The 27444-nt window shown below is 30.3% G+C and overlaps 1 protein-coding gene across 2 annotated transcripts; it reads right to left on the bottom strand.

Moving 5' to 3' along the window:
• Positions 1–1384: 1384 nt before the first annotated feature.
• On the bottom strand, positions 1385–27328 carry LOC134697182 (motile sperm domain-containing protein 2-like). 2 transcript variants are annotated; one of them, XM_063559269.1, is made up of 17 exons: positions 27256–27328; positions 23788–23842; positions 22635–22799; positions 21001–21087; positions 19894–20048; positions 18962–19022; positions 15251–15289; positions 14270–14394; positions 13523–13594; positions 12327–12404; positions 11709–11726; positions 10750–10838; positions 9795–9894; positions 8698–8794; positions 7287–7407; positions 5150–5243; positions 1385–4192 (listed from the first exon to the last, which is right to left on the bottom strand). In XM_063559269.1, exons 1-17 carry the CDS (start codon positions 27271–27273, stop codon positions 4004–4006), a joined length of 1563 nt encoding a protein of 520 aa, XP_063415339.1. In that variant the 5' UTR covers positions 27274–27328; the 3' UTR covers positions 1385–4003. The 2 variants fall into 2 exon arrangements, with proteins under 2 accessions (XP_063415339.1, XP_063415340.1); XM_063559270.1 differs by lacking the exon at positions 11709–11726.
• Between the last annotated feature and the right edge of the window lie 116 nt (positions 27329–27444).

Here is a 27444-nt window from a genome sequence, read left to right as displayed (position 1 = left end):
ATAAATTTATATCGGAGCACTCCTCCCTCTTTGGATGAATAGGTTTCATGCTGAAGCAAATATTCTCACAGATATTTACACCTTGTGGTGGGGTGATTTTATGTTAAAAGTTGTTATATACAGGTTAGACTGTGATTTTATTACAAATGTTGATATCTTTTATAATATTTACAAAAACAACAGTGTGGGAAATGGACATGATTACATTTCCGGATGCGGGAAGCGGGAATATAAAAAAAATATAAAAAAAATCTGTTTTGAAAAAAATAGGTGCGGGCGGGTCCGTCGAACAAGGAATCAAATTGGTGTGGCCTTAAAACACAGTGCAGACGAGTTACATTTAAACAGACACAATTTGTTATACAAATGTTTCACAGCATTGTTATTTGTGGAATCAAAGGATCAAATATAACATTTGTTCCTTAAAAATATCAAACTATAGAAGAAAATAAAATATAACATTTGTTCCTTAAAAATATCAAACTATAGAAGAAAATAAAATATAACAATATATTTTCAAAAGCCATTGGGTAGCTGTTTTTATTAGACAAATGTAAAAATATTTTCCAGCAGAAATGTTTGGGTAATATGTCCTACCAAAATATGATATAAATCAAAACATAATTTATCTAAGATTTGAATGTTTTATTAGTAAATTTATAGGGGTGTAAAAGCGTGGACTAAAGTACATTTAGTATGAAAAATGGAAGCACTTCATTGTAAAAAGGTTTGTATAAATAAACTCATCATAGATACCAGAAATGAAATTTTATATTTACACCAGATGCACATTTCATCGCGGTTTCCAATGTTTTCTATGGGTACCAATCTGCTTCATCACCCTCTCAGCTATGTGTTAATTATATAATGGTTCCTGTTTGGCAGTTTTAAATTTCACATTCAATGTCCACATTCAAATTATCTTTCAGTAACACATATAAGTAGACCAGTTAAAAAATCAATATCCCCAAACAAATAATATTCCATATAGCAACAATGTATCATCATTCATGTATATACATCCAATAATATATAAAAAACAAGAATGTGTCCATAGTACATGGATGCCCCATCTGCACTATTATTTTCTGTGTTCAGTTGACCGTGAAAATGGGATAAAATCTCTAATTTGGCATTAAAAATAGAAAGATCATATCATAGGGAACATGTTTACTAAGTTTCAAGTTGATTGGAGTCAACTTCATCAAAAAGTTCCTTGACCAAAAACTTTCACCTGAAGGGGGACAGATGGATGAGCGGATGCACGGAAAGACGCATGGACTGACAGACAAACAGACCAGAAAACATAATGCCCCTCTACTATCGTAGATGGGGCATAAAAAACTTATGCTCAAGAGTTGCATGTAATGAAAAATTTGAGATATCTATCTTCACATCTTTAATTAGCTAAAATAAACAAAAAGTTTTAAACAATTTGCAAACAGTTTATTTCAGAGCAGCATTTTAAAAGTTGAGTATCATGGAACTAACTCTATTACATATATGAACACATTTACATATTGCAAGTTCTGCTCAATCTGTGAAGCAAATATAAAACATAAACAAATCATCAAACACTAGCTAGTTCTCAAAAAAATATGCATTTTATTTCATTTAAATACTATTCAAAATCCAACATGTTATTGTTCAAGTAATGTTAGAAAAATAAGTCTTGTCTCATTTGAGATATTTTATTGTAATATGTGACTGAAAAATGCTACTAGAAGAGTAGAGTGCACTGGTCCTCCTAAACCTCTGAATTTACCTCAATGTTTTTGGTTGGGTTAATGTTAGTTCATCTTTAATAAGGCTTTCAAATTTTGCTTGTAGTGAGTGACTGCCACCATTGGAGTAAGTACTGGTTTATAGATATAGGAAGATGTGGTATGAGTTCCAATCAGACAACTCTACATCCAAGTAATAATGTATAAAAGTAAACCATTACAGGTCAATGTATGGTCTTCAACAAGTACCCCCAAGTTTACCCCATTTTGGTAGGATTTGTATTGCTTAAACTATTTTGTAGTTTGATGTTTTTATGTCATTTTAAAGTCATGGTTGTCTAAATTTCTTTGATTAATAATTTGATTAGCACTTAGTACCCTTTTCTTCTTTTGATCTTTTTAATATTGTGTTTAGTGCTTTGTAAATCAATATTTAATTTCTCCTGGTAAAATGAATTTGTTACATATTATAAATCCTTTTATATTTATGAGTTTAGTATTTTCCTTATAAAATACATGGCATTTTCATCACATTCTGACAACAGATTAAACTTATTTCTAAAAATAGTATACATACAGTCATGGGACAAAAGTGAGTTCCCACTCAAAAAATGTCCTATCATTTCAACCAAAATCGATATTTTTCAAAAAAATATTACCAACTAAATGTATGAGCGATTTTTATAAATTAGATACCAAGAGATGTAAAAAAGTCTGAAATTTTATTGTTTATTCAGTCATAATTTTCTTGAGTTTTGTTTTCATCATCTGATAAGTTAAACTCAAATGCAAATTTTTACGAATTTAATTTGGTTAGAATGATAGCAAACCTTTCAAGTTTTTTTCATTGTGTTTATCTCGTCAGAAAATTAAAATGAGCATGCATGAATAATGTTATAACCAAATAAACAATAAAACTTCAGATATTTCTACATCTTTTGGTATCTATATTTAGAAAATCGCTCATACAGTTACTTCGTAATAATTTTTTGAAAATTATCGATTTTAGTTGAAATGATAGGACTTTTTTGGACTGGGAACTCACTTGTGTCCAATGACTGTATAAGTACATCCAATTAAAACATAAAATTCACAATTAAACATACATGTACAATCATCTAATGCATAAAAAATATATCACAGACAAGAGCTTACAAATCTAGATAAGTAAAAAAAAATGAAAAATACACAGTCATGTTAAATAATACATTTATAAGGTCAATGAACATTACAGGATAAGGAATAAAATAGTAATTAAAATTAGGAACGAGTTCAAGAGACAACAATCTAACCAAACAGCAGAAAAAAACATTCTTATATGCTGCAGAATTATTCAATTTAAAGTAATCTGGAGAGAAATTATTTTATCCATTTCATATTTCATTAAAAGGGAAATCAAATATATATCATACTTTAAAAAGAACAAAGGGATATTTTAGTACACATTATAAAAACAGCATCTTAACAACACAAAACATCTAAACTTTTCTTTTCAGAGTTTGTGTGCTATAGATCCCAGTTGAAACCACTTTTCATTTTTATCGATATTAACTCCAAAATAAGGACAGAAATGTATAACAAGATGATCCTCTATACCCTACTGATATATCCTTTTGTGCCAAGAATGAAATAAAAACTAGAAATACTACATATGACTTATAAAAATACAACTAAGACTTAAACTCTAGGCAACTTGTTCTCTTGGTAAGATTTCTTTCGTCTTTATGTGCTATTTCATTAGGAAAAATTATAAAAGGGAAGGTATAAACTTTTAAAATACTCCACAAACTATGATTGTTTTTTGAGAAATTTGGCAAGCATTTGATCCATCATTGCCATATTAAAGCACACATGACCAAAGACTTTTAACCAAAAAAAGTGTTCCTTCCCCCTAATTTTACTTTAAATGGAATAGCACCATACTGATTGCCATATGTTTGACTAAGCCTTTAAAAAAACCCAGAACATTTGTGAATCTTTATCGGCAAAATAATTAGTTTAAACAGGAGTGAAATAATAGGCCAAAACACAATCAAATACAAAGTACAATCAATCAATGGTATTTTTAAACTTTGTGTATTTAATTTTGTAGACGTTAGACTAGTAACCTGAGTAAAACGAGTCATTTCTATCAATATTTAAAATAAAATGTCTTCTTTAATTAAAAAAAAATATAAAACTTTGAATATATATATTATTCAATGTCATTAATGCTCTTTTTCTTTTGTTTCTTTTTATAGCAAATCTATTCATAATAAAAAAAAAACAAACATTTAAAACTAAAATAAATTGCTTCCAGCACAATAATCTGAAATATTGCCCTTTGGAGCCGGAGGGGGCAAAGATGATGGAAAGAAATATGAAATTACATAATACATCAGAATGAGTATTAAAAATAATATTTGTACTATAAACATCATTCTAACAGTTTGTTCCAACTTTCTGTTACTTTCCATTAACTGGTCCATCTGAAATAATACAAAAAATTATATGAACAAAAAGGTATTTTCAAAACAGCAACTGAACCACACAAGACCTCATTAAAATTACTCCTACACAACAAACATATAACAAGCTCTTTTAACTCTCAAATTACTCTTAAAAAAAATACACGAAAACCAAGACTTTAATTAATTTTATAGCTCTAAATCTTTTTTCTTGATTTACCCTCGTCAAAAAAGATCAAAACTCAATATTTGAACATCAAGAATGTATAAGAACCAAAACAGGTAAAGAGCTAAATACCAAAAAGGATTGGATCCCAATAGTCTGAAATCATCACCAGATATGTAACTGCCTAGTTTTTCAAATTGCGTACAGCCATTTAAAAACTGTCAGCTAATTATGCATAATAATGGACACAGGAAATTTATTTGAAAAAGAATAAAAAGAAGATGCAATCAACTCTGTATAACTGAAAATTCTTACATTTAATAAAATGCATTGAAATTGAATAAAAATAAAGCAATTACATAAAATGATTCTGTTCAAATAATTACAACTGATTTTAAATGACTGCTAAATACAAGCTTGAACAACACATTCATCATCATAAACAATAACTCTCGATAAGCTATCATCAATTTCAACCTATAAATCAGGCCATTACTTTTCTCATTTGAATAGTTTTACATTTTTGTTTTGGGCCCTATTTTCACTTACTATTGGTATGGTGTTTGCTCATTGTTGAAGGCCATACAGTGACCTATAATGTAAACTTCATTTTGACTCTGGAGGAGTGTCGGCTCATTGCAATACATAACACATTTTCTTATTTTTAAAGTCACATATATTTAAACATGAAAGACTTTCTTTAATAAAACTATTTGATTCCTTTAGAAAACCATTACTCCATAATCGGACTTGAAGGCAATACAAAGTGCACTGACCTAAAACCAATTTAAATTTGTTCTCTTAAACCTTACCTTGGTATTAAGCTTGTCTACTTGGTCTAATGATGAAGCACTGGAAGCTATACTGGCCTGTGATCCATTCTTGTGTACTTGACTACACTTTAATCTACAAGGACATGATAAATGTTATAGGCCATACATTTAGTTTGTGGCCTCATTAACTTTAACCTGAAGCGGGACAGACGGACGAACGGACAGACGAACGACTGGACGGACAGACGGACGAACGAACAGACTATCGTAGGTGGGGCATAAAAATTATCAATCAATGGATTAATGTTAAATTAGCTGTATGTATTGATCACATCGTATAGCAGTAATCAGTCAGGAGCATTACTTAAACAAGTAACTTTTACTTTTAAAATTACCTATATAAGTAATGCTGAAAACGAGGCTATTTTAAAAATTACTTATAAAAGTAACTTTTCTAAATATTATTTTTATAGGTGACCAATTATATAAATTTTACTAGTTTTAACAAATTTTTACAGTCATCTGGTTATTTTTCCCATGAAATATAAAATCTAATCCTTCTGAAACACTAATTGCTTTTCTGACGCACATATCTTTGATATCAACGCTTCTTGGTCAAAGATTGGTCTCTTGGGACTATTAAAATATTGTTTTCCTTCAAAATCTTGAAGGTAGACAGATATAAATAGATAGAAACTTATGGATTCATTAAGACTTGAAGTTATTTATAATTTGTAACCCAAAACAATAACATATATTCCTTAAATAATTGTTATTACTAATTCTTTCATAGATGTGCAAAATAACTTATTCAAGTAACATTTTTGTTATTCTTTTTAAAGTAACCCTTTATGTCTATTTTCCTCTCAAATCGTACAAATTCTTAAATTTATGATATAAAATGATGTAAAAGTTCATGAAAACTACATTCAGTCACTGCTTCTATTGAAATTTAAAATAACTCTATTTTATATTTTTTAAAAACAAAAGTTACCTATTTAAGTAACAAAAAAAGTTACTGGTTTAAGTAACGCCCCTGACTGGTAATACAAGAAATACAACTCAAATATTATTAAATTGTTGAATAGAAGACAATGTTAGCATTATAAATTTAATTCTATTTTTCCAAAAAAAAAATTTAAATATAGATCAAAAGAGGGAGGAAAGATACCAAAGGGACAGTCAAACTCGTAAATCTAAAACAAACTGACAACGCCATGGCTAAAAATGGAAAAGACAAACAGAAAACAATAGTACACATGACACAACATAGAAAACTAAAGAATAAACAACACAAACCCCACCAAAATCTAGGGGTGATCTCAGGTGCTCCGGAAGGGTAAGCAGATCCTGCTCCACATGCGGCACCCGTCGTGTTGCTTATGTGATTACAAATCCGGTAAATAGTCTAATTCGGTAGGTCAAATTCATGAAAGGGAAGGGGATTGTAGTTACAACGTAAGGAACATATCCGATATCATTTGTGAAACGGTTATTCCATAACGGTCAATAGATCAGTAGAAAAACATTTTGCATTGCAAAAATATTTGTATTATATTTGTCTTTCTGAAAGGCAAGAGTATGATTTAGGGTTGACAGCAAATAAACATATAAGATATATACTCTGTCTGTTTTCTTGTTAAGGATTGAATGTATAAACAACTGCCATATCCAGTCTGTATTTTTTTTAGCGATCACAAACATGTTTAACACTGCTACAATTATATTTATATGTGCCTGTCCCAAGTCAGGAACCTGTAGTTTAGTTCTTGTCAATGTTACATGTCTGAAAATTTAACTTTTTGTACATTTGAACTTTGTTGGATAGTTTTCTTATTGGTAATCATAACACATCCCCTTTTTTATATTTTGTTTGGATAAGCACACAAAATGGAGGATCATTCCATATAGAATAGTCTGGATTTTCTGATAGGCTTCTATATAGGATACTGTGGATTCATTAATATATGGTGGATACTAATTTTCATAGATTTCTAGGGTAATTTTATTAAAGGAATGTATGAGGACATTGCAAAAAACTATGAAATTTTAAAATATCAACAAATATGCAAGTTTTCCACAAACCACAAAAATTGGTACCCACCTAAAAGAAATGAATCCACAGTACTGTCTATATTCAAGATCAAGTGAGATATGTTTCTATAGTTTACCATACCTATGTTCCATGATATTTTCTCTAGGAACTGTTTTCCAAAGCTGTTGTAAATTATCAGCAGAATCACTGGTCAACTCCATAGCCATGATCAGAAACTTGTCTTTTGATACTGTGTTATAACCTAACAAATACAAAAGATATACATTTTTTTGTAAACATTTGATTATATTATGAATAAGTCTTCACTAATGTCAAAATCCTCATTAAAGTGTTTCTTTCCAATTGATCAGAGGTCACCTAACAGACCTTTTTTTTCTTCCCAATCTTACTGGTATTAAATTGATGCTGTATTACTGTTATAAGGTTGCTTGGTTCTGATACCTGTGTATATAGCAGTCAGTTCTTCAATAAATTTATGCTGTAGTATTCTGTCATTGCTTTACCACAAGGCAGCAAACAGGAACCTATGCTAGGACAGGAATTCTTCCACAGAAAAATACTGATGGTGGAAAAAAATTTCAATTCATTGAAAATCACTTGCTTGATATCTACTCAGTAGTACTGACAAATGTTTCATGCATACTCAGGACAATCATAAATACAGTCAACTTTCATAAAATAGAAGTCAACCAGAACAAGGAAATATTTTGAGATACTTATAGTTCTACTTAAACAAAAACTGAAAGTTTGACAGTCCAAGGGACACAACTCTTGATAAGCTTGGTAAGGCTAAAAAAATCCTGATTAATATGGGTAGGGGATCAATATTCTTTGTGAAGTTATAATTTTTTACAGTGGTTTTTAGCCAAGAGAGATATCTTGGTATACTTATCAGGAATGGAAATACATTTATTCATATCGAACAAAGTGTGGGACTATGAGAAAACTCATCCAAAATTTCTAGTCAACCAAGTTCAAAACAACAAGAGTTAACTGTATTAAGCTTTCTGTAGATAAAAATTCATATTCTTATGTAAAACAACCATGAAATACTCTTCTTATACAAGTTTTTATTTTACTCATTGAATTTGTTGAACAGGCAGCAATATGGGTCAATATCCCTTCAGATTTCTCATACTACAAACCAATATGGAAATGGTTTAAAATTAAGATTCAAAACAGTGTACTTATTCAATTTGTGTTATTGAAATTTATGGTATGATATTTTTTTTCAGTGGTCAAAGGAACCTTTGAAGAAAGTTTAAACTGTTGTAGCAACCCCATTTTTTAAGGTCACATGTCAACTAATCCAAGTTGAATATATTGATAAATCAATGAGGGAAATGTTATATTGCCACCTTCAAAACAAAACATACTGACCAAAGCTGTGGAACAATAGCTCTTAGGTCCTTAAGATATTTTTTACAATTTGCAGACACTCTTTGGTCTGCACAAATTAGAAAATAAGGACCATTGGAGTTGCAGATCAACAGTTTATACTGACTCTGATTAAACATGAACAGTTATTTACCTTGCTGTAGATACACATGAACATCCACAGTTGAACCAGCCTTGACAATTCCAGCACTTGGTCTTACTCTGTATTTCTCTGGAGAGGTGGTTTTTACCTGCAAAATTTAAGATGTATTTAACAGGTTTGTTGGCTAAATGCATAATACCTTAAACAAATCAAAATATATCATTCTAATTAATTTTCCTGTAGTCAACAAAATAATTTAATTAGCATATAAATGTGAAAAACTCAACACTTTCCGGTTTGGTTTTTCTTCACAGTATGTAACCTGAAAAGCAATCATGATAGAAATATAGATTCCTACACTGCAACAAGTGTATTACGATATTTCTCCACTCGAGACAGTTAAATTTTATTATTTAAAGCGCGAGGCTTGCCAAGCTCTTTCAATAACTAAAATTTAACTGTCGAGAGTGGAGAAATATCGTAATACACGAGTTATAGTATAGAAATCTGTTTCTCTAATGATTTTTATCCTTCTTTTTCAAAGATTTTCAGAAACTTGTGTTCTTTATATGCGACATCATCAGGCATGGTCGCCTTTTTTCATGACGTCACAATAGGAAAATTCAGAAGTAAACAAAACATTTAGACATCATAATCAAATTTTGACCAATCAGGTGCCGAGAACAGATTTTTCACTAGTGAGGAGAAATATTTTTCTCACACCGGTCAGGAAATGTGAAAATAGCACAAAAATTAGAGAATACAGATGATAAAATCAAGATAGTGTGTGTGTTTTTACAAACAAATTTCTTTTATAGCTGAGCTTACTTTGACGAGTCATTATACTTGAACTGAAATCAATACGTATATGCCTGTCCAAAGTCATGAACCTGTATTTCAGTGGTCATTGCTTGTTACTGTATATCATATTTGATTTTTTCTGTTGACAATAAATACATCTTCTCGATTGAATTACATTCTATTTGATCATGTCATGGCCTTTTATGGCTTGCTATGTGGTATGGGTTTTGCTCATTGGTAAAGGCCCTATGGTAGCTAATATAGCCTGCAGTTGACAACATCTTAATCAATTTGTCTCTGGTGGCTTGTCACCCCATTGGCACATCTTTTTAATTCATATATATTACCTTGTATGCAATTGCATATGGAAGAGTATTTTTCAGTGAAATAACATCAAATGTTTCTTTTCCTGTTTCATCTGTTGTGAATAATAGTTCATCACCAGGACTACAAAATAAATAATTAGAGAATTATCAACTCCATAAACTACACTACTACAGCTGAAGTTATTTCATAAAATTAGTTTGTCCATTAAGAAGATGAATGTAAAGTGCACAACATTTCTAGATGGCTACTTCTGTAAATTAAGAAATTAATGCATGCTATTTATCATCATCACCAAATCCTTGACCAATGGCAATATTGTAAAAATCTATATAATGTGATTGCAAAAATTTGAAGAAGGACAACTGAAATTGTAATTGCAAGTTTTTATTATAACAAATCTGAGACTGTCACATTTTCCCTAATGCAGATACACGAAGTGCAGATAAAGTACGCATATTTGATTTTTGTTCATTTTTTGTACATTACTTTTCTCATTTGAATTGTTTTACATTGCCATTTCAGGGCCTTTTATAGCTGACTATGTGGTATGGACTTTGCTCAATGTTGAAGGCCATACAGTGACCTATAGTGGTTACTTTCTATGTCATTTGGTCTTTTGTGGAGAGTTGTCTCATTGGCAATCATACCACATCTTCTTTTTTATATGAAAATAATATCGACAAACTGAACTTCTTTTTAAAGAGTATTTTGAAGTGAATGGTTTTCTTCGAGCAACTGACTTAGAAAAGATCTGTAATCAATGCACATAATGGTAGTCTTGGTTTATTTTTTAACAGCAAGTCTCGTCTTGTGGAGTAATCATACATAGCTTAGCAAAATGTAAAACCCTGCATCCTGTTCAAGTGTGCTCATAATCCACTAGCAATAATTTTTACATTGTTCTGTTGTGGTCTCTTTTGTGTTATTCTAACATACTTTTTACTCATATTTCTACTCAAAAGAAATTCTACTTGCCTGATGGTTAACAGTCTACCAATAAAACTATTGTCTTCTGTTCTTCTTTGGTGGGGACTTTTAAAACTGGATTTATTTGGACTAGTTTGCTGCAAAATATATATTATAGGCATCACAAACGATATTTCTAAAATTAAATGGCACAAATGATATTATTATTTTTTTTTTTATCAACATCAATTCAATGATACAAAAACATTTCTTTATTTATTTCTATCTTCAAATAATGGCTTCCAGAGTATTATTTTTTTTAAACAAATAACAACCCTGGCTTATTGTTTCAGTTGTGTATTCAATCAATGCCACAAAAAAATAATAAATTTAGGCTTAATCACAGGTAACTTAGTTTTGTTTTTCTTGACAATCTTGAAATTAAGTAAATACATGAAAAGAACGCAAACATATTTCACAATTTTTGGAACATGTGCATAACAATATGCGAACAAATAACAGTCAACAAATTAAACAAACATTAAAAAAAAATATTTTAAACAACTGAAGTTATTTTTATAGTTCTGCAAATCTTGTTGCAGATAATTTTATATTTTTCAATAAGTAAAATCCAAAAAAAAATTTCATATATAAAAGTTACTATCTATAAAAGTAGCAATTGCGCCCAATTGTTAACAAAGTAATTTTCTATATCTAATTAAATCATTTCCAACATAAGTATATTAGTGTTTTATAATTTTCATGAATTTACATATACAATGTATTGTCATTTAAGGGGAGGAATAAGGAAAAAATTCTTATAATTCTGGAAATTCACACTTCTTCTTGTTTTATATCATAATTGGAAAAGCTTATTTAGTCACGAAGACCTCAGACAATCATGCCTATTAATGTATTAATCATATTTGAATTTTTTTTTGAATTTTTTTTATATATTTTTATTGAAGAATAATAAGTTTTTTAAATTTTAGAATGCTCAAAAACAGATAAGCTACACAAACAATTACCGTAATCTTCAAAGTTATCTGAAACAAAATGATTTATACTATGAGAATAAGTTCATTGCAAAGAGCTGTTCTAAAATTGTTTGTGGAAAGGAGATGAGGGACACTTAAATTAACAAATTGCGGTTGTTTGCTTTCATCTTATAATTTAGAATCCTACAAGATATTCTAAGTTATATTGTTATGAGGGCTGTAGGTAATATAAAAGTAAGAATGAGACATCTCTCTACAAAAGACCAATGGCACAGAAATTTACAACTATATTTCCCAGTAGCCTTCAACAATGAGTAAAACCCATATAGCATTGTAAGCTTTACTAATTAGTCAATATGTATGTTCCTTTCTCTCATTCCTTTTGGTCCCTTTGGTTCATATATCTTCTAAACTATTCACCTTTGTATGCATCACTGGTTTTTGTGCAAGGGTTTGAACTGATGGAAGAGTAATTCAGAAAAGTGATTCAAACACACAAAATTTAAAAACTGATATTTTCGTAACAAATTACTAAGCTGGAAAGAAAACTGGTTATAACATACCCATGTACTTATTGATTTTTTTCTAATATTTGGTTTATTTTTATTCAACCAATTAAAACCATTGAATTCTATATTATAAACAAACCTGCTTGGTTGGTGCAGAATTATTAAGATTATCTGGGGAAGAGTCTACTGGTGATTTATCCACATCAGCAAACGTAACCTGACAAAAAAGAAAACCATGTCAAAAATTAATAAGAGTGTTAAATCTTTCCTAAAAGGATTTCACTTATAACCAAGACATCTGATAAGTATTAAACGGTAACTAAAATTATCTGCTCTTTTTTATCTGTGCAATGTACAAGATACTCTTCATAATGTTACTGTGTGTAATCTACTGTAAAGTAAAACTACAAACTTTATAGTGTAGAATGGCATGATTTAATATTATCAGGTCAAAAATACTATGTGCTGCTTGCCTTCAGTAAATGTAAACACAATAAGCATTACAGGACCTTCTTTTTTTTATACAACGTTGATCTTTATTATTCATTGGATACCAATTTTCGAGGATACTGTGTGAACAATGGAATTAAAATTTTAAAGATTGAAAAGTTTTCTGAAGTCAAGTGTGCAGACTTTGGCAAAACCATGAATGAAATATCTACAAACATGTAAGCTTTCCTTATAACAGAAAAATTGGTACCCACTAAAAAATAAATGAATCTGCAGTATGTAATAGTTACTGCAGACCTTATTACTTTTCCTGCACTATTTTTTCTGAATTGATCCTTTCATAAATAAAATTGATAATTCATTGCTCATAAGTAAGCAAACTAGATCTTAAAAAAAACAACCTTGGTAAAACCAGGCCACATGTCAATGTAATGACCTCATTTTTTTACATAAATAAGACCGTTAGTTTTCTTGTTTGAATTGTTTTACATTGTCTTATCGGGGCTTTTTATAGCTGACTATATGTGGTATGGGCTGTGCTCATTGTTGAAGGCCGTACGGTGACCTATAATTGTTAATGTTTGTGAGATTTTGGTCTTTTATGGATAGTTGTCTCATTGGCAATCATACCACATCTCCTTTTTTATATATCAAAAGATGAAATTGTCAGATATTATAAAAAAGAAATCCTGATTTTGTCATTTGGTGTTGTTTTCCCCAGTACCATTTTTCATCAATTTTAGATTATGTATACTTTAAAGCTTGATAATGTATAAGCACTATCTATTGATGGTGACAGCATGTTGACTTCTAGATAGATTCCTTGATTTTTTTGTGTTGTAAAGGTAATGTCTTATTCATTAAACAAAGTCCAGTGAGTATTACCTTCTTTCTATTTGCTTTATTTTCTTCCTCTAATCTTTCCTCTGGAGTTAAATAACGGAATTGGAATTTATCCTAAAAGAGTAAATCAAAAAGTATTAACCAGTACTGGCTAACACAAGGTATTAACTTAAGGGGACTCCAGGGTATAAATTCTATTTTTTATAAATTAAGAATTTTACTATTTTTTTCTATCAATGAACTTTATCATATAATTAATTGAAAAATAAAATTAAACAAGAATGTGTCCACAGTACACGGATGCCCCACTCGCACACTCATTTTCTATGTTTACTGGACCGTGAAATTGGAATAAATTATCTAATTTGGCATTAAAATTAGAACGATCTTATCAAAGGGAACATGTATACGTTTCAGGTTGATTGGACTTCAACTTCATCAAAAACTACCTTGACCAAAAACTTTAACCTGAAGTGTAACAGATCTAGATAGACGAAAGAACGGACGCACAGACCAGAAAACATAATGCCCCTCTACTATTGTAGGTGGGGCATAAAAAGGTGGTTACCTTTCATTTAAGCTCACAATTTGCCTTCAAAAGAAGCATGCATTGATAAGAAATTATTGATCTTTTTCTTATGTTATAAAAAATCAACTTGAAAGCAAATTTCAAGCTTATATAACTTTGACTTATATACTGACAGAAAACGGTAAATCAATAGGCATTCAGACTCATCCATGGTTAAGATTTTAAATTGGCAAAATTCTATATGTTAATTTAAACTCAACTGTTCCACCCATGTGTTCTAATAGTTGATCTTTGTTAATATATGCTTGTGCATCACTTCTGGTTATAAATTTTATCTTCTTGACAGCCTCAGCACTTAACCATGTCTTTATAATTTTCCAAGCAGCTACAAAAGAATAATAATATGTAATGGAGTACAAAAGAATGATAGTATGTAATCGAGTTATGCTTTGTATTATTATTGTTTTAGGTGGTATGGGAGTATAAAATGAAAATAATAGAATTTATTCATACTTTGTTAAAATGTAGTATCTATTGATACATGTTCAAAAATATTATAAAAATGATAGGTTACCGGGCATTTTCTCAAGCTACAGGTTGTGACAAAATGATAAATTTATTGTACAGGAAAAAACAGCATTTTGTGAATAGAACTAAACAAAAAGATAGAATTGTAAAATAAATTAGGAAAAGATTTTTACAATCCAAGATGGCGAAAGACCCATATCACCTTAAGACAGAGTTTGAATGCACGATTTGTAGGATCTAAATGTTAATGATATTTCCTTTTCGAGTTTTATTTATTTATGACATGAATGGCAGACAGACATTTTACAGTAAAATATTTTCATCCCAAAATTAGAAAAAAGATAAACCTCTGAAAAACATTTCCCTTTATACATTAGTCTGAATACTTTGCATGCTATATGTTTTGCATGTATATGAAACTTGTTAGTGTAAGATTTGATTGATCTAGATCTAGTACAAATTAACTAGATGACTTTTTGTATAGCAAAATATCAGTTAATTACATCAAAATTTTCAAAAGTTATCAATTCACATTTTTGTATTTAAAAAATAAAGGACAAAATATTACTAAAACCACATATGTTTTTTTGACCAAGATTAGATTATTGCTAAGCATAACCTTTTATTCCTCCATGAATTGAATCTAAAAACAGGTAATTTTAATATTTCATCTTACACAACATAGTTAATTTTACTTATTTTAATCTTCTTACCATTAAACAACCAAGGCATTTCATAAATTAACATGACATCTGAAAAATATATATAATATATATCAATACAGAGAATGCTTGTAGGCTGATGAGATGAATTTAATACTTGGATTGAGTTTGCATACTAGCAATATGAGTATTTTTTTTCAGTTTCATTTGTAACTGGAATAAAAATATTTCCATGAACAAGTGAATCTTAACCCTTTCCTCCATAATGACGCCTTTTGACGCCTGTGTAGTACCTCAGTTGAAATGCTTTGACTACAAAATGTCTGCATCAGCCCTAATAAAATTTTAATGCAATATGAAAAGGATATTCATAACAATATCTAACTTCAATTTACTTGATAAAATATTTGTTTTTTTAATGCATTAATCTGTATTAAAACCTATTTCGGTTTTGAAAAAATAATCAACGGAAGGTCCGAGACGGTTTGCAAGTTGAATTGTAAATGAAATGCTACAAAAGGGACTAAATTTCATCTTATATTTCTTGTATTTTGTGTATGAATGTTCCAAAATCGATCAGTCTTATAGATGTACATATTTATGTACACTTGCATTAGGTCGATTTCTATCCGACGCAGCTCAAATGTATGTAAATATTATGCTAAACAAAACAATACTATGTCATCATTCAATGAATCTCAGAACAGAAAAATTAGTGTTTTTCAAGCTTTCATGTTTTCATTTTAGTTTCTTGTGTATAATTCTGAGTTTAGTATGACGTCCATTATCACTGTACTAGTATACATATTTTTAGGGGCCAGCTGAAGGACACCTATGGGTACGGGAATTCTCGCTACATTGAAGACCCATTTGTGGCCTTCAGCTGTTGTCTGCTCTATGGTCTGTTGTTGTCGCTTTGACACATTCCCCATTTCCTTTCTCAATTTTATTTCAAGCTGTTGACCAAATATTCTGTCAATTAGTTCCAGAGAGGAAGTGAGACAAAAATTGTTTCCATTCAACTTTTCAAAAAATTAAAAGTATTAGATCAATTTTGTAGGTTTCTGCAAATTCATAAAAGGGCAAACAACAAACCTTTTTTTTAAAAGTTGTGGAACCAAAGTCATGTCGATCAGAGTCTTATAGATGTACATATTTACATACACTTGCGTTAGATCGATTTCCATCGGACGCAGCTCAATTCTGTTAAGTAGTTCATGAAAAGGGTGTTGTTGAAAACATATGTTTTCATTCAACATCTGGTTACTCTTCCGAAGTACATGTATGAGATCACCGTCTGGTTTGATGGGGTTGGTGTTGTTCAATCTTGGGTTTTCTTTGTTGTGTTGTGTACTGTTGTTTGTTTGTTTGCGTTTTTCTTTTGTTGCCATGCATTGTTGTTTATTTTTGACTTATGTAGTCAGCACTGTAAGCCGCTAGTCTGATGCCCAGACTAGTAAATATTGATTTGGACTAGTGAAAATTTTCTTAATTCTATATAGTTATATAGGGTGATTTTATGAAATTCAGTTTCAGGACTGGTAGATGAAAGAGTTTTTGGCGCATACTGCTTATGTTTGAATTTCCCTTTTGTGTCCTTTCTTCAGAAATCCTAAGTAACAGTCACTAACTCATCACTGTCAAGCTGCAGACCAAATATGATGCTGAAGAATGCATGCTCATCTGTAGAAGGTTAATACTTGTATTGCCCTTCTACAGCTGTCATTGCTTATGTCTGAATGCCTCAGGGATTATAAGTTTTTGTAACTTTAAATACAGTTTTTACCAACAAAAAATACATTATTCTAACTAATATCATTAGCTGTTGTATTGCTGTATATTATTAATTCGTATAATTTAACAAATTTGATTCGTTTAGGGATAGTCACATGTTAAACTATATTTTCAAAGGTAGAGAGAAAACGGCGTATAGCAAAAAGCATATTGACCAGCAAAAAGCATATCGCACGGTTATTTTTAGAATATCTAAAAACCGATATACTTTCATATCCTAAAATTCATTACATGACGTCACAAACTTTGTGACATCATGTAATGAATTTTAGGATATTGTTTATCGTTTTGAAACACATGATATCTGTGATCGATAATTTGACGAAAAAAATCTTCAAATACATAAGATGTCAAAAAAAAGTAAATGAAATAACAACTACAGTCGAATCCACTTTATTGCATACCGCTTAATAGCATAATTCAGTTAATTGCATAGTTTTCTCCTGCACAAAACCATTCCCCATTCATCTAATGTTAAATTGTCCGGTTATATGCATAGCTCTACAAGTGGCCTTTCGGTTTATTGCATAGAAAATTATTGCCGTCTAGATATGCTCAGTTAAAACTGACGAGATTTTTTACCGGAAACGGCAATTTGGTAAGTATAATTTTCTTAAATGCGTTCTTATTTTCGTTATTATTTCATGTTTACTTTTGTGTTATTAAAATAAAGTTTTAAAACAGTTTCTTTCATGTTTATTTTATGGAATTTGATTTAAAAATAAACTTTTATGCCTACACAGGTAAAGTTTCCCATGTTCTATTTTAAGCCTCGAGGTCATAAAAATGTCAAACAGATAATTGTTGTAAAAACACTGACCATTCTATCTCAAACTTGAAAGGGTGTTAATAATTGATTGGATTTAAACAATTGTCCATAGATAACATTTGGGGTTAATTTAAAAAAACAATAGGCTTAATTCCGGCTAATTATCGATCATGACATAACCAATGTGAACTTTAGTAATTGGGCTTGGGGTGATTTGTATGTTAATGTTAAATATTGTAGGGCATTTATATATGGTTACAGAATTTTATACATCAATCATTTATTTTTGATATTTTATGAAAAGAGCATTCACTTTTTATTATTATAATTTCTCACTTTCAACACTTGTGTCCTGCAAATAACCCGTACAGGGCCCCATTACTGCTTTGCATTTACAAATTCAAAACTAACGATGTGTTAGTTCACTGTCCAACTGCATATCAAAGGCAATTCATTACACATCTATTGTTAAAATAATTATAAACTGTGAAGTATTGTTTAAAAGTTTATTTTAATCAAAGCATAGCAATGACATAGTACATATGGGTCATAGAAACAAATCTATTTTTAGAACAGTTTGTTTTTGTACCCCAGGTAAAGCAAAGTCGGAACACAAATAAACTAAATCAAAATGTGTTTATAATCTTTATTTAAAGAAACAAAATATAATAACACATAAGACACTAGACATAGAATTTTTATTAGAATAAATCAACATTCAGTATGCCGTATGTGGATTACAGGCTTTCTTCAGGGATTTCCTGACCTGTTCTATCGATGTTTTTTGACTCTGTCATTTGGCATTTCGGATATAAGCATACTCCGCTTTATTGCATAATTTTGTCTGACAAATAGGCTATGCAAATAACCGGAATCTACTGTAATATGTTGTTATTGTCAAGGAGACAGATTGATGTTATATCTATAAAATTCCAACAAACCTAAATGACGATTTTGATACAAATATGGTTGGAAATTAATAATATAACAAATATAGCCTTTGTATGAGGTCAATACAGGATATATCGACCCAAAGAAGTATATCGACCTCGGACTTCGTCCTCAGTCAATATACTTCTTTCAGGTCAATATATCCTTGTATCGACCTCATACAAAGGCTATATTTGTATAATATCATGTAAGACATTTTCATTAACTCATGTGATATTTAACTAAACTTGAAGTAATTATCAACTTACTTAAAAGAGATGGATAATAAACCTTGAAACATGTAATAACAAACTTAATCAGGTCCATATCCTGAAAGAAACAACAAATTAGGATAATACATCATTGTCAAACAATAAAATACTGTAAATTCAGAAATTATTGTGTGCATTTATTATTGTGATTTTGTCATTTTAGAATTAAATGCGATTTTAATTTTTACGATTTTGAGAAAAATCCTGTTAAATTCATATAAAATATTTCAAAATGCGAGTTTAAATTATTGCATTTACAACTCAGTTGCATTTTTCGCAATAATAAAAACCTCCCATTAATTTCAGAATTTACAATACATATGCTCATATGCCATGTATGCAGTTACTGCTTAAAATAATGGTCATAAATAATGATTATCAGACAAATATTTCTGAGAAAATGATGAGGATTTCTAAAAAGATAATTCAACTCTATATAAGGAAAACATTTGTTTATATATTATATATATGTAAATCCAAAAAGTAGGTAACATTACCAAAATCAATTACTTGATCTCAGGCAATAACAGATTTTTTTCATTTTTAAGTTTCTGACCGTTAGATTTTAAAGGACAAGGTACTTTTTGGTCTTATTTGGCCCTGCAAGTCCACAAAGTAATGAAACATTGCCTAATAGTCAATATCTTGCATTATTTCATTATTTTACTGTCATGTCATGCATGTAAAACTCATGAAAAAGGTATATTTTAAACAAAAAAAGCATTGTCTTATATCAAAGTCCATAAATTCATTATTTAATTCTGAAAATAGAATATAAATTGAAATATATTTGATAATCATCGATGATAGGTCCTAAATCATAATTTATTTCTGAAAATTTGAGAGCTTGAAATTGAAAAATATGGAATCACATTTATTCAATGGATAATTTACATATTTCATGTTCATCTTTTTAAAATAAAACTTACTAAATTAGATAAGCCTGCATCAGCCATATCAAATACAAGTGTGATTTCTGAATGTGGATCTTCATTATACTGTGTTTCTAGGTGGTAGGCAAAGAACCTCTTAATATCTGGTAAAACGCTGGCATCTTTCTTATGTTCTTTCACTCTCACAAATACTAAAGATAAAAGAATCAGTAAAACAAGACTTTTGTCTTTAGTGAAAGACTGACAATCCAAATTAACAATTTTGGCAAAGTGGTATTAGAGATTATTAAGGATCATAGATTTATTCTTACGAGGAAGCTCTTACCTGTTCTATAGTTTTGTTAAATTTCTGGCAAAATGTATTTGAATAGATGATTTGTTTACACAGGTGTTTATTGAGCTTCCTCTTTAATGCTCTACTTTCCTTATTATAGAAGTGGTGTAGATTTGATTAACATTTTAATGGATCATGATAATTATTTTCACATAAACTGCAGAGAAGAGTCTACTGAAAAAGCTCTGAGCATCCTCCAAACATGCTCAGCTTCCTCGTAAGAATAAATCTATGATCCCTTACATTAACTTTAATATAATAATTACCTATTTAAACATTTTGTCTTATCCAGATCTATATAATTCGGAATTTCTTACACATTTAATTTGTGATTTGATCTAGAATGAAAATTCAAGGGGACATAATTGAAATTAAGAATGGAAAAGAGAATATGTAAAAGAAACAACAACCCAACATTTTAGCAAAAACACTATCACTGCATATGAAATGGTTTTAATATTGTTTTTTTTAAGTTTAAGGTAACAAGAGCATATAAATATATTCTATCTTTTATTTCATTCATAACTATATTTTTTTTTTACCTTAGAAATAATTTCCCTTATATACAAGATAATTAAAAATTTTCTCCAAACATTAGTACATTTAAAGGGAACTATATAATTTTGAATTAAATGTCAAACACATATAAAAATCTAATTTCAAGAAAAATTCAAGAAAAAATCGTTCAAATATTTTTTGAAGTGTTGATCTTCCTGTTTGAGGATAATGAATTGATGTGTATGTAGAATAAAATGAAAACTAATGATAAAAGGCATCAAAGCATGATTTTGAAGACATAGTACACTTACACAACTTTTTACCATCTTTATCTACATTATGAAAATATATTGCACCTCTCTCCAAAGCCCATCGAGGAAATGATTCTTCTGTGGCATCTAAAAAATAAACATTTTATATAATAATAAGATGCAAGATACTTATATCATGACTTTGGAATAGAGACACAGCACAACAATCACATTTATATGTAATATACATGTACATGTAAAACTTATATTATATTGTTGTGAATAAGGAGAATAAATGAAAAATAAACATTATGTAGAAGGAGTAAAGGTAAGCTGTAAAAATAAGCATTCATCTTTAATTGTCAAATATTTTTTATTTTTTAAATTGGTTTGTAAATACAAGAGGATGTCGTTGTGTTATTTGAAAAACAAAAATAGTACACAGATGCCCCATTCCCACTATCATTTTCTATGTTCAGTGGACTGTGCAAATGTGGTAAAATCTCTAACTTGGCATTAAAATTAGAAAGATCATATCATGAGGAACATGTTTACTAAGTTACAAATTGATTTGACTTCAACTTCATCAAAAACTACCTTGACCAAAAACTTTAACCTGAAATGGGACGAATGAACGGACGGACGAACGTACAGACCCACAGACCAGAAAACATAATGCCCCTCTACTATCGTAGGTGGGCATAAAAAGAATATGATCAATATTGGAATGATCCAATAGTCATTCAAACAACATAATAAGCAATTAAAATACAATACTGTATTTTCAGAAATTATTGCGATGTTTTTATCATCGCGAAAAAAGCAACAGGGTTATAAAATTGCAAAAATTTAAACTTGCATTTTGAAATTTGTTATATGAATTAAACAGGAATTTTCTCAATATGGCAAAAATTGAAATCACATTTTAGTCCGAAATGACAAAATCACAATAATAAATGCACGCCATAATTTCTGAATCTACAGTAGAAAAATATATAAGTTCAATTTCAGATCAGCATATTTTTCCCATTATGATATATATGACAAGTTTCTGCTATCCTTTACTATCTGACAAATGTTCAGTGGGCCATAAGTTCACATGGTACATTGTATATTTATGTAATAATTTCAAGCTTACACAGGAATGATTCAACTCTAAAATCAGTCAGTGGCCCCCCAAAAAACATCAATATTTCTGGAACTGTTTTGACACTGATTTGGGCAAGGATATTTTTTCTTACTTTGTGGTTATAGTGTTTTAAAATTTGAGTAAGAAAGCTGTCAATTATCACATTTTATCAACAATGATTCAATTATGTTAATGTGTGGTAAAACAATTTTAGCAGTGAAATTATATTCATAATTGGTATGATATGGTAGGTAAATATAATGTCTAGTAAATTTATTATGTTGATAAGGCCATGGAAAATGAATTGTTGGTTTCCCCTAACATGGGAAAATTTTAACGACCCGGCAGCAGGCTTTTTTTTTTTTGTTACCATACATAATTTTATATCTATATGTTTTGTTTCTATAGTGAAACTATAAACTGGCATAATTTTTGCAATAAAATTTAATGACCCGGCGGTTAAAAAATGATCCGGTCGGGTTAGGGGAAACCATCAATTATTTTTCCATGGCCTAAGCCAGATATATGATGATATAATTTGTTTATCATCAACAATATTCATTACCTCTGATCCCACATTCTTTCCTCCATTTCAATGCTTCGTGTAATCTGTCTGCAGCCTCAGTTATAGGTTCTGTTTTCCTAATGAACTGTTGTACATATAAATCATTACTTTTTATATTGTCAATATCTCTTTGGTCATACAACTTCTTCTCCACAAAATCTGAAACTAAAAAAAAAGAATGACTGACCAATTGAATATGCAGTTACACCATTCTCCCAGATTAGAGGAAGGGTTGAGCCAAATTCTTTATGTGAGCTCTTTCATGAGCAACACAATGTCAGAGTGTCACATATGGAACAGTATCTGCTTACCCTTCTGAAGCACCTGATATCACCCCCAGTTTTTGGTGGCATTGGGGTCTGTTTTTCTCAGTCTTTAGTGTTTGTGGTGTTTTGTGTACTATAATATTAATTGTTTGATTTACAGTCGTTTTCTGTTTAGGCCATGATATTGTCAGTTTAATTTGGACTTATAAGTTTGAATATATGCCTTTGGTATCTTTTGCCTCTCTGTCAGTCTGTTATGTGTCGGTCCCAAGTCATGCAGGAGCCTTGAGTTTAGTGGTTGTCATTTATTCATGTCTGTCATATTTGTTTTCCTTCTTTGAACATGTTGAAATTAAATGTTTCACATTTTCCATGTCAGTTTTTTTTTACAGATATAACAATGTACGTTTGGGTTTATCTCATTGTTGAAGGTCTTTCCATACATTGCCATAGTACATGTATAATTTCTTACATCCACTTCAAATAATTTCTTATGGATAGTTGTTCCATTGGCATCATACCACATCTCCTCATTTTAACTGTACAATGTATCTTTTATGGATAGAAAATGTATGAATTTCGTAAACTGTTATGGTTTTCTTCGAGTTTATCATTTATTTCATCAATGTTCATCTTCATGGTTTTTTTTGCAAATTTCTATCAAATGTGTACATTGGTGTAACTGCAAATTTAAGCTCTTGCTAATTCAAAATTGTTGTAAGATTCTGCATAATACATGCTGGTTCCTCTCTGATGGGCTTTGAATTCACTAGGAAAAAGTTGGTACCAATTAGTTGTTTCCCTTTGTTGTTGTATTTTTCTGATTTGAATCAGCTGGCAATTGTTGAAATAAAATCATGACAATGTAACTTAGTAAATTTACTCACCACTGTATTTGCCATGAAAAGCTACTCTTAATTTGTCAGCTTCATTCTCTATGGCCTAAAAAATAATTAAATAGAAAATTGAGAATGGAAATATATATAAACAATATATGCAGGTAAGGGGAGGATTAACTCATTTTATTCTTAATAAAATAGGTCTATCACTACAGTGAGTACTCTTGAGCCTGTAAGTCAGTGAATGTCATTTGTTGCTGTACATCATATTTGCTCTTACATTTGTACTTCTTAACAGATGAGTGCTTAGCATAGAAGCAGCAAATACCAATTGTAAAGTCTTTGGATTGATTGACAACCCCCCCCCCCCCCACTCCACATGCCATAATTTCAATATGCAAACAGGGGTTTTATCATGTTTATGTGAAAGATGGCTCTCAGACAAAGTTCTGTAAAACCTTTAAAGGGCCTTTTTTCACTTCTTCACACTTATACAAATCTATAGCCATGGATGTTAAATGATTGTTTTGTTTTAAATTGTGGGAAAAAAAATTGCACTTTCAAAATTTCCATTTGGAAGCTTTCTGACATGTCTGACATTGGTGAAATAAGTACTCCAAATACAACATAGTGACAATTGGCAGGTATGGGAACCTCACTTTTCAGTAAGTATTTTAGGAATTATGTTCAAAAATTGGTACCGTTTATAGTGTAAACCTACCTTGAGACACAGGAGTTTAAAATCCTATCAATAACGAGGTAAAAATATGGACCATAATTTGGTATTAGGCCTTTGGTTTCTTTTTGTATCCTTTTTTATAAGTTCTAAAATTTTAACTTTTATTTTGTGGGTTGTGTTGGTGTTAGAATATTATGAATGGAACAATTGAGTTTTTCGAGAAAAAATTAATACATTTTGATTCACCGTTTACGTGACATGAAACCAAACAGGAAACCAATCTTTATTTTCTTTATTTTGCACAATATAATTCAAAAGGCATAAATAAACACCATTAATAGTGTTACTTGCTTCATGTTAATATTTAAAATCTATTTTCAATGTTATATTAAAGTTTTTTTTAAACCTGACAGGAAACCATAAGAAACCGAAAGCATTTTTTTAATTTAATTTTATTGCAAAATCTGCTTAAAATAATCTGAACAGTATACTTTTTCTTAAAATCCATCTTAAATGTAACAGTATTAAAAAAACTCCTAAATATGTGCTTGTTTTGGAAACAATCAGTACAATTTATTCAGAATTTTCCATATTTTCTTCATTGATACAGGATACCATAATCGTTGTATCTTGATGTTAAGCCAAAAAAATGTATTTATATTTGGTTTTGATATTCCAGTTATATACAATTTATTCCAAATCATTGGCAATGTAACATTCTTTAAATCCAGTAAAGAAAAAAACTTTTAACTTGGAACTAAAATCAATAAAGTACTTCCTTTCATTTTCAAGTCATGCATGGTAAAAGTTTACTTCTCCTTTGACAAGTTTATTGCGTTTCTGATAAGAGTTTGCAGAACATGAATAAAAAATATTAATTAAAAACTGTGACAAAGATGCCAACTTTGTACATTCCAAGTGTAACGGTATACATGTATTAACATGTATTTTTTATTAAATTATATTTATTCACCTAAAATATCCAGTAATATTTACTGCTGAAGTTAAATCAATCCAACGAGCATTGGTACAATGATAAGAGACGTAATTTCGATTGATTTTTCCAAGGACTCTTCACGTTATCGGGAAACGAAGTGTGTTCTAACGTCTGTCAAATATGAAATCGATTTTGTCAAGTCATTGGGCATTTATTTTCACACAGGATCGTATGTAACATTATGCACATAGGAAAAATAACAGACCACCGGCCCAATCTCTTTGACAATTGTATTTTCCTCTTTTAAACAAAACGAAACAAGTCTACAGATTATGTTTGCTAACATCCCGTTGGAAACAAAAACAATGTTAAGACCTAGTATTTCGTACATCCGGCCGTAATGGCGTTATCACATGTTAGTCACATGTTTCACGTATGACCGGAAATGATTAGAACTTAAGGACAAAAACAATTTTAATAAATAACTGGACTTCTGTTTCGTGTGAAATGTAAATCATAACGATAACGTCATTTTCTTACTTAATTATTACGAAGATCAAAACAAGAATGTCAATCATCTCTGATTTACCTGTTTGAACATCTCGCGAGAGTTCATATTTGCATATTGTTTTTAAGAATTCTATTACAACAAAGCAGATTACATCATCTAAAATTTGCGTTACGAAATCGGACACAAAAATCACGCCACTGTTCTTACATCTGCTACATAAATACTTATAGTTCTCTGCATTTTTCTTCTCACTATTCTTATTAGTCGATGTTCTTTGTTATTTGAAAGCAAAAGTTACGAATTTGCCGGTGACGATTATCTATAAATCAGTCAGCGTTATGCTCTTCGGAAGCAAAAAGAAGAAACGCGAGAAACGACACAAAAATACGGTTGTAGAATGTATTTCAATTTTTTTTCTAGGGAAGAGTAGCATACACTTGTATGTTGATAAAAATAATGGCATCTTTAGATGTAGTTACAACTTTTCTTACAGTAATTCACATTTTATCACTTTTCTATAGTTATAGGAAACGTAGTCAAAATAATTATGACGTCTTGAAAGGATATTATAATTTTTTTCTTTGACGCCTTACTTCGACGTTGATGTAAGGCGTCAAAGAAAAAAATTATAATAGCCTTTCAAGACGTCATAATTATTTGGACTATAGGAAACGGAGCCCAATAGCAAATTATGGTCCATATACCAAACTCGACTATTACAGTAAAGAGCTTCTCTTGAAAATATAACAAACTTGACCAGAGAAGCTCTTCTGTGATAGTTCGAGTTCAGTATATTTTTACCCCGTTATTGATAGGATTTCAAACTTCTGTGCTTAAGACCACCAAGGTGTAAATTTTATTGCAATTTTAGTCAATACACATGTCATTGCATGTACACTAGTCCAAATAATTATGACGTCTGGCAAGGCTATTTTTTTTTTTTTCTGGGACGCCTTCCTACGACGTTGTAGGAAGGCGTCCCAGAAAAATAATAAAATAGCCGTCCCAGACGTCATAATTATTTGGACTACATGTACACTGAGTCTGAACAGTTTTTTATGTCACAGAAATTATTGGCTATAGCTAGGTTTTCAGATCATTTTATATTTTATATGTTTGGGTTTTTTTGCGCTAGATATCTGAATTGGTGAAATTTCAGGCATTTGTGTTATGAAATGACACTGATGGACCGTGGACTGATCAGTTCTCGATCAGTTGATAAGAAACATTGTTTATTATGTATTTCGTGGTGTTTCATCACAACCTGACCAGCTTTTTTTCACTCACAGCCTTAACATTCAAAATGTTCTTTTCATTTCCTACATGAATAGTTTTTTACAAAGATAAAAAGATCATCATGCGAGGATTTCAAAATAAATATTTTTAAACCTTATCGCCATCCGCCATTGTTGTTGTCGTCTGCTGACCTCCAGGGACGATAACGCTCGTGTGATATTCGGCCCAAATGTAACTCGGACCGTATGTAAAACAGACAACTAAATCGGTCCTAATGAGTACTGGGACTGTCAATAAGTCAACAGGGAACGTACATAAAGTGAACTCGAACCTTATTATAAG

The sequence above is a fragment of the Mytilus trossulus genome, chromosome 14 (assembly GCF_036588685.1).
Source record: "Mytilus trossulus isolate FHL-02 chromosome 14, PNRI_Mtr1.1.1.hap1, whole genome shotgun sequence".
NCBI classification, from domain to species: Eukaryota; Metazoa; Mollusca; class Bivalvia; order Mytilida; family Mytilidae; genus Mytilus; species Mytilus trossulus.
Note: the sequence above shows the minus strand (reverse complement) of the source record. Positions and strands in the feature narration are given on the sequence as shown.